The following is a 12154-nucleotide window of genomic DNA, read 5'->3' on the forward strand; positions in this document are numbered from 1 at the left end:
GCTGCTCTCTGAACAACGATCATATGGAACTGCCATATGCATGTACTTTTCCTGCATACCTAAGTAAACAAATCGGGGTACAAACATGGCGGGCTAGGGACGTTCACTTGTTCGTCTAGTCGATAATATTGTATCGATTGATGATAGAGTTAAGAATGGGTAATTCAGGTAATAAGAATTTTGTCTTTTTGAATGATAAGTATGCAGTAGGTGCTTACCTAGTAAGAGGTACTTCTTTCAACAAAATAAAAAAAGATAACTACTTCTATCGGGCAATCGTTACTCGGTAATTCGTGATTCGGATTAACCATTTTGCAATTGTACCTACCTACTAGGGATAGCTGTAGTGTGTAATCAATACATTTTGATATTTTCGTTCTGCAGTTTTATATGAAACAGCCGATTTTTTTCGCGATTGACAGGGTTTTTTTATATACCTATGTATCCTCACTAATCCTATCCTATCATACTTCCTACTGTGTTCCTACTAATATTATAAATGCGAAAGTTTGTGAAGATGGATGTGTAAGTTTGTTACTCTTTCACGTTAATACTACTGAACCGATCACAATGAAATTTAGCACACATATTGAGGGTAACTTGAATTAACACATAAGATAGGTTTTATAATATTATAAATGCGAAAGTGTGTATGTATGTATATTCCGTTTTCACGCTAAAACGGACAAGCCAATTTTGATGAAATTTAACATCGGGTTTTATTTGACCATGGAGCCATCCATAGGGTACTTTATTTATTTATTTATAAGCTTTATTGCACACAAACAGAAAATACAAATTTTACTTAATAGGACATATTTAGTCAAAAGGCGGCTTTATTGCTCCAAGCATTTTCTTCCAAGCAACCCATTCGATCATAAGAGCATTCTTTACCCGCGACTTCGTTCGCATGTCCGAAAATAAAAAAGAGCAGAGCCGCTGGCTAAAATACATGTGAGTGACTCAAGCAGATGTCAAGGGCAAGTATAGTTAAATAACAAACACAATTTTTTCATAAAATAATTTATTTAAGTTATAGTGGTTACTATATATGTTTAGGTACATGCGACAGTAGTCACAGATGCTGCAAATGAGCTTGGCCATATACAGTGTGGAAATTTGTTGACGGACCACTTCATTTAAACATTTAATTTTCTTTTTCTGTTTCTCCACTTTTTCTCCTATTTTTTTAATTATTCGAGTGCTGAAGCCTAAAACATTAAATAAATTTTAATTATTGATAACAGTTCTCATAATTATACACATGAATCTCAGCATGTATGACTAAGACTATGAAAAAGTTACGTATTGAAGTTCCCTTTTTTTTAAACAAGAATTATTTCATATAGGTTTTATTCAAGAACTGCTCTTACCAATTCAAGATCCTTGGCATCTTGTGGATGTGGATAACCTGAGCATGATGGTTGATCAGTAGTATTTGATATGTCAATAAAAAGCAAATTGAGATGGATGGTCTGCCTGAAAGAGATAAAAATGTTACATTAGATATGGTCCCAAGTAATAATACCTAAATAGATTGCTACAGAAACATGGACTCAATGTTTGGTAAATTGTAAAACTTTTAGTATTTTTTTTATTAAAATAATTTATTGAACAAACATAGTGTATTATATACTTATGGAAAGTGTAGCTTTCCAACAACGAAAGAATTAAAAAAATTGGACCAGTAGTTTTGAGGTCTTTTTGTGCATACACAATCAAAGTTGTTGTTTAATAAAAAGATTGATGAATTATTTACCTTTGCAAATACTGTTGGGATAGCATCATCTCTCAATCAAACAATGTTTAAAGTCTTATTAAATGCGCTCTCTTCAAAGTGCAATGAGCACACATTAATGTTTTTAGTTCCTGGCCGGATATTTTCTATGCCAATCTTTTCCAACCATGCCTTTCGCCGGGATTCGTTACTTGGGAAACTAAAACGAGAAAATATACAACAATATATAACTTCGCACGTAATTAATAAACAAATTAATAATTTATCGATAAGGTGTTTATGCGATGATGTTCGACACTAGCACTCATGTTTATGTTTTCGATGCAAATGAAATAAGGAGAATATTGCGGGTTTCTACAGCTCATAATAACTAAGATGATTAAATGTAAAATGATTAAAAGATTTCTATACACTTGATAATAAATACACTTTAATATGAGCAACAATTTAACAAAATGTTAGCCACTTACCGTTGAAAGGTTAGATTGGCCTGTTTTTGCTTTGGCATAAGCCACAACCTACTATAGAACACTTCATGGTACCTATTATTATTTTCAATTATACTTATTACACTCGATTATGGTCGAAAAACACTGGAAAATCATAAAAATTTCACAATGACATCTTCTCACATGTAAACAAAACCGTATACTAAGATGGCGTCCGTGGCAGCAAAGGATATCGATGCCAATGAAGAGGGCGCTAATAAAAAGAGTGTAGATGCTTTTTCTAAGGTAAAACCACTGTTGTGAGAAAGAGATGGGTATATCATTATTATTTCCGCGTCAAATTGAACAATTACGGCAGTTCCATAGGATTCTTTGTTCTGAGGTGCTGCTATATAGTTTTGTTGAATGAAATATTCAATAAAATACTAGCTTTCCACCCGCGGCTTCGCCCGCGTTTTCAGAGAAAACCCCGCATAGTTCCCTTTCCCGTGGGATTTCCGGGATAAAACCTATCCTATCTCTCAAGTTGGATCGAACTGCACATTTGCACAATATGGTGTGCGAATTTTATTATAATCGATTAAGTGGTTTAGGAGTCCATTGAGGACAAACATTCCCCGTTTTCCAATTACAGCACTAGAGCGCATTATGCGGCATAATGCTTAACGTTGAATGTTCCAACTACAGCAACGCTTCGCACAATCGAGCATAGAAAAAGTAATGCGCGTGAATTGATGCGTGCAATCGATTTATCGTTAGTAATTATTAATTGTTGGAAAAAATTTTAAAGCTTTCGTTTCATTGTAGTTTTTACGAAATAATCAAAGTTAATTCAAATTGTGTTAAAAAAATAAATATAAGTATGGATGAAGGTACAAACATTGAAAAAAAAAAATGTTGTGTGGTTTTATGAAACCACGGTAAAAGTGAAACTGTTCGAACGGTTCCGAACACTGCTTTGTGTAGCGCATGTCGCGTGTCGGTCGCGCGGATCGCGGCTGCCGAGTAGGTATACCTACTCGGCAGCCGCGATACACGCGACATGCGCTACACAGACCAAAAAGTTTGAGACGATGTAATAAAAGTTTCACTTTAAAATGTTAATGAAATAATCAAAATCCATATTACTTAAAATAACCGTAAATATTTTTCAAACAATTATTATGTATTACACTAATTTATTTACACACTAGCGGTCCGCCCCGGCTTCGCCCGTGGTACATATTTACGTTTTCTCTACATAAAAACCATCCTCGTACTTCAAGGAATATAATAAAAAAGAATTAACGAAATCGGTTCAGCCGTTCTCGAGTTATGCGCTTACCAACACATTTTGCGATTCATTTTTATATATAAGAGAAGATTAATGAGGTTATTGCTAACTCCTAAGAATATTTTTTTTTCAACACTGAACTTAGCGCAACCTGCTGGTGCATTTCATGTTCCAATTAAGCATCAGCATAATTCGGCATTGTGCGGCACTGAGTCGCATTATGCTCTGTAATTGGAAAACAGCCATTGTGACACGAGATTTTTATATATATTAAGGCGTTACCCGGCAATTTCGACTATGTTCAACCTCTATAAAGTCTGGTACAACATAAAGCACAATACCGAAAAAAATATATAAAATAGGATGGTCTTTGATCTTTAATTGCTCGCGAGGACTTTTTTCCAAAGTTAATAGATTTCTAGAAAAAAAATGTGCCGTGGTCATCGATTTTTCCGCAAATACTCTATAAACTTCGTAACCTGCTGACTTAGAGCTCTGAAAATTTTATGTTTAATAAATTATCAGTTACACAACAGTCCCTGACGAGGATTTTTTGTTTCACTGATTGGTATCTTTTTAAATACAAAATGCGAGGAAAAAAGAAGGTGCAGCGGGAGAGGTTTGAGATCCGTCAAGTATGGTCAAGGTTATTAGCGCATGTATAAGCCTTAAGATAAGATAATTGAATATATACATACGTTTCTAGACCAAATACTGTGCAATTTTTTTTAATTAATTAATAAGAACCCAATTTACTCTCTTAACATGCAACATAACTGAATTGTAAAGGAATTGTATAATATATTACTATGTTGTGTACGGGGCCACCCGTATTATTATAATTTATAAGTATTATACTCTTTGGGGGCCACTTTTTGTCTAAATGCCTTTGTAGGAGACTGGAGGCTTCTGAACATAATCAAAAGATGAAACAAAGCGGTTGAAATTGCTGTAATAGCAGTGATTTTTAGAGATTTCTATGGATAGCTTAAAATTTATAACATAATTTAATCTTTGGTAATCACTAATCATATATCCTCTGCATCTGTCAAGTAATTGTCGAGTTATAATCTGTCAAATTTATTTAGATCGATCTTGGCTTATAGGGTGAACCTGTGAAAATTGAGTTCCTGTGTAATTTTGATTCTAACTAGATAAAAAATACGCGTTATCGCGTATTTGTTTTCAATATAGTGTAATTTACTAGTAAGTCACCGGTAAAACCGTAAAAATGGTGAGTACCGTTGGAGTCCAGAGGCAGACTCATTTCTTTTGACAATAGGCCACTCATTTCAAGCAAATTCTAGATGATGCGAATAAACTGTACATTTTTTGAATGCAAACAATATTTGAAACTCATTTTATTTCATTATTAAAAATATCATGACGGTGATTTATATCTGAGCTAAAAATAAATTCGAAATTAACCCAAGTGCTTATTTTACAGGGAAATGAAAATTCAATTCCTATGGAACTATGTTCAAACTGTAAGTATTTACAATTATACGATAATGTTATTGTTTAATTTTTTTCTAACACACATTTTGTTAATTTGTTAAAGTGAGGGTAGCAAAAATATAATATGTTAAAGTCAATATGCTTAATGCCAAGAACTAACAGCAAAACTAATGTATAGCTTGGGTGTGGACTGAGAGGTAATATGGGGTGTTGTTTCAGCTCGTGTTAACTGCATTGATTTTAAGGTGGAAAACTGTGAGTGTCGCTCACTGATGGTCATTACATTATCACCACAGAGCACATACTCGATGTTAGACTAGACTCATGGTACCATAGACGGGTCGATGGGTGGGCACTGAATAGCTTCATAGGCAGTACTGACTTGGGCACTCGGCTTAATGTTGCCTACATTGATACAATACCTTGTACAGAGTTTATGTAAAGCTAGTGTTTAATTTGATTATACCAAAGTAAACAGCCCATAAAACAAGTTTGTGCTAGTGTAAATAAAATCTTTTGCTTGAATAATTATTTTGCTGGCTCTAAATGTAAAAAAAATATGATCATATTCAAGCTATGTAGATAAACTATAGTTTTTTGGAAAGTTTTTGTAAAAATAGTTATAACAGAACTTACTTGAGTCATTACTGTTAGATAGCAGAAAAAGTCATTAACATAACATGAATATTTAAGTTGATAAAATAGTTCAGAGGAGTTTGATATAAAATATATAAATCGGAAATAAGAGAAAAGTTTGAGTGTAAATGTATGATTATAATACGACTACTTAACGAGGGGTGATTATTGATTTGATATTATTATTGATAATGGATTGTCCCATCTGAGGCTTGCATAATTTTGTCCTATCTCAACAACAACTTGCTAAATCCTATTTTTGGTTTCAAATATGTGTTTTGTTGAATATCTTGACATTTCTGTTATGGATGGATTCTGATAACTACAATTATTTTCTTATCATTTCAATATTACATGTGTTTTGTTCACATACTGGTTTAATGACATATTCAATCATAAGTTTCATTTAAGCTCGCTGCAAAGTGTGCGAAACGTCGGAAAAATAATATAATGAATAAATCGCGTTTAAAATCTGATAAAATCTTTAATTCTAGCATTTAGGTTAAAAAATATAAAACAACATGTCCAAAAACTTAGTTACATTTACATGAAATAAAATCCAGTCTCTTTCTTGTGCTTTTGTTAGTTAATGCAACTTTTTTCAGGAAAACATCTAGTTTGAAATACAGATAAGAAAATTATATTACGCAAGTAAAATAATCTACATTTTTATTAGAGCCAGCAAAATTTTTGTTTTTAATGAAGTTCAAATTAATTAGGATACCATCTAAATTCGTAAATGTGTTTCTGACTTCTGTAAAACAGCAAACAATTTATATTTCAAAGTAAATAGAAAAACAACTACACATCATAGGAAATACACTTGTCCAAACAGATTATGTACTTTCGAAGATAACAGATATCTCCAATTTATTATATGAAATTGGCATTTCGCCACTCACGCTAAAGATTTGAGCAGGTCGAAGACAGAGTATGACGGGAACATAGTGACAATGCGCGGTGTGCTTTGAATGAAATCGCGGCATCATACACGGTCATCCCATCATCATATAGTGTGACATATACATAGTTATATATAGACGCTTTGTGCACGGGAGCATTAGAACTGCTTGTATGTTAATAATAGAATGGCGGGAACGGCCGATCAACACGCTTGCTAGATTAATTAATGTTTGTGTTCTAACAATCGAATAAAGAAAATTGATGTTTTACAGCACATTAGAATGATCGCATTGTGCGCAACTACGTGTGATAAATGTTTGTTGTGTTCGATAAATAACCCAAGATTGTGTCTAACGCATAATACAGAATGATGAAATACACTTAAAATAAAATGACGAAGTGTACAATTATTCATACTGCATCGTGTTCACAATACGTTTGTATCTGTCCGAGTCAAAAGGTTACTTAGTATGCGGACAATATAATAGACGTCGACAGCCTTTGAAACACTTGAATATATAAAGCCGAGTAACAATAAACTCGCCAGCCTATATATAATATGTTTATACAACGGATTCATAAACCGAGAAAAGTTTTACAGATAAAATGCTATGATTCGTAAACAGGGTCATTTTGTTCGTGGTTTCAATTGATTCTGAAGATAATAAGAAACGAGAGTGAACTAAATTTGTTTTATTCTCATTATTTCTGTGAATGATGTACATATTTTTTATTTCAGGTAGGATCTGTAATAAATGATTTTTGGTAGACAATAATTGATTGCGTATGATGTACCTGCCTACTTACATAATTTTTTTAATGAATTAATTTTTCACTTTGGATTTCGAATAGTAATCTCTACAATACGTATAGTACATTATACATACAAGTGTATAATGTATATTATGCAATTGCTTATTCAAGTAGTAGGTTTGCTCTGCACGACACACTAGGCAAACAAACGTAAGACGCTCGAGATCAAAAATATAGAAGTGGTGTTAGGAACCTCGTTTGCTTAGCATTGCTTCTTTATGAACAATCTACCAAGTGAGAAACGTTGGAGACTTGCTAGAGTTATGTAGAAAATCTATTATACACTGCAGACCAATAGGAAATTTATGAAAATTGGCATTTCGAAAGACAATTAACTATTTTTCCAAAATTTTATTGTGTTAAAATTGCATTTACTCAATCGTTGGTGTTATTGAAAGGGGAAGGTTATCCTAGATAATAAAATAGGTTCTATTTATCTTTATTTTATGTGTGTCTTTGATTGGAGTACAAACTACAAACTAACTGACTACGTACTACCCCCTCGCGTCTACCGTACCTTTTATAACTCTGCTATAGGGCAACGCGTGTATCTTCTCCTTTCGTAATACACCAATGTACAACCAATATTTATGGTCGTGCTGAAGTTAGTCGATGCATGACGTAAAGTATTCACTATACCACAGATATAAGAGCCAATATCGAAAACAAGACAGTTCCTAACTTCAGCTCGGCCAATAGTTTGGGGGTGATTGTATCCTTATGTGTACCCAGTGTCCGTGTAAAGGTCTATTCAAACCGTAGAGTTAAACGCTGCCGCCAGAATAGTCTCTAAGTACATAAAACTACGTAAGAGACAATAGCGTACCCATCGGGATACCGCTACCCACGGTGGTAGCGGATAACTCTCCGGTTTGAATGGGTCTGTTGTAACCGCTGACCGCTAACCGCGTCCCATGTCCAGTCGACGCGGACGAGATCCGGCGGCTGGGCAAGCGGTTCCGCAAGCTGGACCTGGACAACTCGGGCGCGCTGTCCATCGACGAGTTCATGTCGCTGCCGGAGCTGCAGCAGAACCCGCTGGTGCAGCGCGTGATCGATATATTCGATGCGGACGGTAATGGCGAGGTGAGCATTATGATGTCACAATTTGTGACGTTGTAAATCAACGTAAATATGCAATGTCGACAAATTTGATAACCCATAGATAGGTTTCATAGGTTGAAGTAAAGAAAAAATACCAACATTTGTAAATTTTTATTTATTTTGTGTTATTTTCGCAGTTGGCTAAGACAAATTTTATGATACATCCAAGCTGAAATCTCAAACTGTTTATTGCTTCATAGGACATAATTATTAGTACCTGAAGAAATATCATGTATAATTTGCCATACGTTAGATACACACAGAAATATACGTAACCTAAATAATGGTTCTATTTTTTTAAAGTAAAGTAATAAAAACGCCCGTTTGTTAATATTCGGCCTTCGGTTACTGTGCTGATGATTCAAACGTGTTTGCAAGAAGCATATTTGTATAGAGATAATTGTAAGCTTATAGTAGGTATGTGTACTGAATTAACCAGTTTAGGTACCCATTAATGCAAAAACAAAATATATTCCTTAGGTAAAAGAAAGCCAGAAGTTGTTAGTAATGCCATGGACCAAAAAATGCTATAAATTTATGAATATGACTATTTCTCAAAACATGTGGTTAGGTACAAACATATTAGCAAATGTAGTTTTTTAAAAGATTTTTCGATCTTAGAAATTAAATACTTTTTCACGGATTTTAAACGCGATTTAATTTATGAGATGTTCAACTGATCTTGTTTCAAAAAGTTGTCCCAGCAAACGAAGGTGGGCCAATATTAATATCGAACTGTACGGGGGCGTTTCCAGGTGGACTTCAAGGAGTTCATCCAGGGGGTGTCGCAGTTCAGCGTGAAGGGCGACAAGCTGTCCAAGCTGCGGTTCGCCTTCCGCATCTACGATATGGACAATGACGGGTTCATCTCCAACGGGGAACTGTTTCAGGTATGCTTTAGTTATAAGCACTTTATATACGAAATAGGCTATTTGTCCTTTTTTTGTAAGAGGTGAGATGGTAATTTTTCTTCATTTTGATTTTAGGCATCTGGTTAAAAAAATACATTTTGTTTTTCAAGTCAAAAATCTTAATTTTTGATTTAAAAATAAATAGTAAGAGAGTGTGTGTGTGTAGTGATATCATTCAAAACATAATGTATGTAAACATAGTCAGCGACTCTGATATTGTAAATATGTACTAACCCGCTACCTGATACTCTGCTATTATTTAACTTAATTATTTTTTATTTATAAATACGGTCCTCAACTTGCAGGTATTAAAAATGATGGTGGGCAACAACCTGAAGGACACGCAGCTGCAGCAGATCGTGGACAAGACGATCCTGTTCGCGGACAAGGACGAGGACGGCAAGATCTCGTTCGAGGAGTTCTGCAACGTGGTGGGCAACACCGACATACACAAGAAGATGGTCGTCGACGTCTAGGCGACCTGCTTGCGCTTGCAAACCGCCACGGATATCAGATACGCGTTCACTTTTGTGTTTCGAACGCGAATCGAATGTCTAATGGCACGGAATTTGAAAATGGAATCGGAAAAAAAGACAAAAATGTTTCGCGCGGAATACGTGCGGCGCTGTGATTGGTCGTTAATAAACATGGCGTCGGTTTCGATTTCAGACTCACATTTTGGCGCGGTAACTTTTATTCGTGGTTCGAAGTGTTTTAAGTACGACACTTAATACTTAATAGATATAAGGCGGGTTTTGCAAGTTCAATCGGAATGTAGCAGATATTCTTACTGTATTTACGGATACGAGCGAGAAAACGTAAGGTTTTGTTTAGCCGCTGGTTCGGTGACGTTTACTATTCTAAAAATTAAAATCGGATTCTAACTTGGATACGTTTCCAAATAGGCTAAAAAAGCATTTTATTAACAAAAATAAATATTTGATCATTACTTAGCGTAAAATTAATAAGACTAGCTCTAAGTATACTTCATCGTTCTATCATATAATATGTACTATCGTATTTGTAACAATCTTTAAATACATTTGATTGGAACTGTACAAATGTCTGATGGATGATCGCCCTTATGAATATGCCTTAACACTTCAAATATGATAAGTGAAACGTTTAAATTAATTTCCAAGTCCATTATCTTGCGTTTTCTCGCGAGTGAAGCAAGTTCTCGTTCGTCCTCAAATCCTCTATCGCTCTAGCTAGACACTTTTCTAATTGCGCGTCTGTACATGCCTTTACTCGGGGCTGCCATATCTATAATACTTATTTACACTCTCAAAAATATATGTATATATATTTCGGAATTTTTATTTTGAGAATAACAACATTTATTTATTATTTTATTATTATACATTATATTTTTTACTTTTTTTTATTAGTTAGTGCAATAAAATAGCGCCGCGTGTTATGGACGCGCATAATTTCTAACATTAACTAAATATAAGACATGCATTATTTACTTTACACTAGTTACGAAACATTTATTGTAGTCAAATCATTTATACGTTTTTTTTGTTGCGGTAATTTAATTGTATTGTTATTTAGTGTTTTATATTTATTTAGGTGTCGGATTGTACATTAGTCGATAGTCCTCGTCGAGGGTTGAATGTCATTAGTTGCGACTCGGGAACTCCGTCTAGTGCTTTGTAAATGTTTTCTTATAATTAAAAAAATATATAATAGTGGACGACACATTAACAGTGTATTCATTTAAAAAAAAAATTATAATTTCATTTTGTCGCACAAAAAACCTGTTATTAATATGGTGATGGTTCATAAGTTAATTACGTCTTTTTAAAGATAGAACAATTAAAATTGAGTAATTTATGAATCTGCTGTAAAATGCAAATGGTATTTAAACTACAATGATAATTACAGCTAGTTTTTTGAGGCTATTAAGTTCGAATTTTATAGTTTTTATAAAATGGTCGTGATTTATAAACCACTAGCTGGATTCACCGAGTTGTGTATTATTCAGAGTCAGTACAAGTTAGTGTACAAATACTTAAGGGGCCTTCTAAGTACTTCACTTACCCTTATATTTCGAAATTGGTTATTTTTTCCATGTCAGGGTCATTGTAACTCTTAAATTGTATGGATCATAATGAATATAAAGATTAAACATACTGCTATTGAAGTCATTTAAAAAAGGTATCGTTTTGAAAAGGTTCCAAACTTTAAATAATAAAATTAATTTGAACCTTGCAATGATCCTGACATTTTCATGTATCTAAATTTAAAATTCATGAAACTAAAGACATCAGAACAAAATAAGACACATTAGAATTAAATAATATATTCCTTCACCTAATCCAGTGTTTCTGTCCAGGTCCTGAAGTCCCTTAAATGACCCAAGAGTTACCCTTTCCCGTGCCACCTCTAACCAAGATCATATAATTTATACCGACTCTGGTTTGAGTCTCATTTTGTGCCTGGAGTCGGGTTGTGTGCACTTACAATTTAATTTTCTGGGTTATGCGATGTTGTCTGTTTGCTAATGCGTATTTCATCAAAAATTATTTAAATAAAAATCGTGGATATGGTAACCCTGTAAACAAAAGCTGGTAACACATTCATTCGTCGAGAAAGTTTTCAGTGCGGCAACATCGCATCGCTCAGAATTATTTATAGTTAAGTTTTTGTATTTTATTTGGGATGATTGTAAAACTAAAACTAAATATACAAAGTTAATTAAGTACTTAATAATAACATTTTAGTTTAGGCTACCTTTCAAAGGACATGACAGAAGTGGTTGAATGCAACCAAATTTTAACATTGTTTCATTTATGGTAATAAGTAATGTATTTTAAATTTGATCGAGTTTTAAACATTATGCATATTTTAAGTCAGAATGTCA

The 12154-nt window shown here is 33.9% G+C and overlaps 1 protein-coding gene and 1 long non-coding RNA gene across 3 annotated transcripts; one reads left to right on the plus strand and one right to left on the minus strand.

Moving 5' to 3' along the window:
• Positions 1-533: 533 nt before the first annotated feature.
• On the minus strand, positions 534-2564 carry LOC149906844 (uncharacterized). The gene is made up of 4 exons (XR_016456935.1): positions 2209-2564; positions 1760-1937; positions 1374-1479; positions 534-1211 (listed from the first exon to the last, which is right to left on the minus strand). It is a non-coding gene; the product is annotated as an uncharacterized LOC149906844 (long non-coding RNA).
• A 1979-nt stretch (positions 2565-4543) lies between these two features.
• LOC149906845 (calcineurin subunit B type 2) lies at positions 4544-11858 on the plus strand. Of its 2 annotated transcripts, XM_090103889.1 has the most exons (5): positions 4544-4694; positions 4908-4947; positions 8193-8356; positions 9130-9264; positions 9591-11858. In XM_090103889.1, exons 1-5 carry the CDS (start codon positions 4692-4694, stop codon positions 9759-9761), a joined length of 513 nt encoding a protein of 170 aa, XP_089960015.1. In that variant the 5' UTR covers positions 4544-4691; the 3' UTR covers positions 9762-11858. The 2 variants fall into 2 exon arrangements, with proteins under 2 accessions (XP_089960015.1, XP_089960017.1); XM_090103891.1 differs by lacking the exons at positions 4544-4694; positions 4908-4947 and adding an exon at positions 7430-7504.
• Positions 11859-12154: the final 296 nt, after the last annotated feature.

This window comes from Colias eurytheme, chromosome 7 (assembly GCF_061535395.1).
Source record: "Colias eurytheme isolate Ceu_HAF_F1 chromosome 7, ilColEury1 Martin Lab GWU primary, whole genome shotgun sequence".
In the NCBI taxonomy this organism is placed as follows: Eukaryota; Metazoa; Arthropoda; class Insecta; order Lepidoptera; family Pieridae; genus Colias; species Colias eurytheme.

Bases quoted from the DNA above. Each gene is read 5' to 3' on its own strand.
- LOC149906845 (XM_090103889.1), top strand. The intron at 8,357-9,129 runs GTGAGCATTATG...GGGCGTTTCCAG, and splicing joins ATGCGGACGGTAATGGCGAG to GTGGACTTCAAGGAGTTCAT. The intron at 9,265-9,590 runs GTATGCTTTAGT...CTCAACTTGCAG, and splicing joins CCAACGGGGAACTGTTTCAG to GTATTAAAAATGATGGTGGG.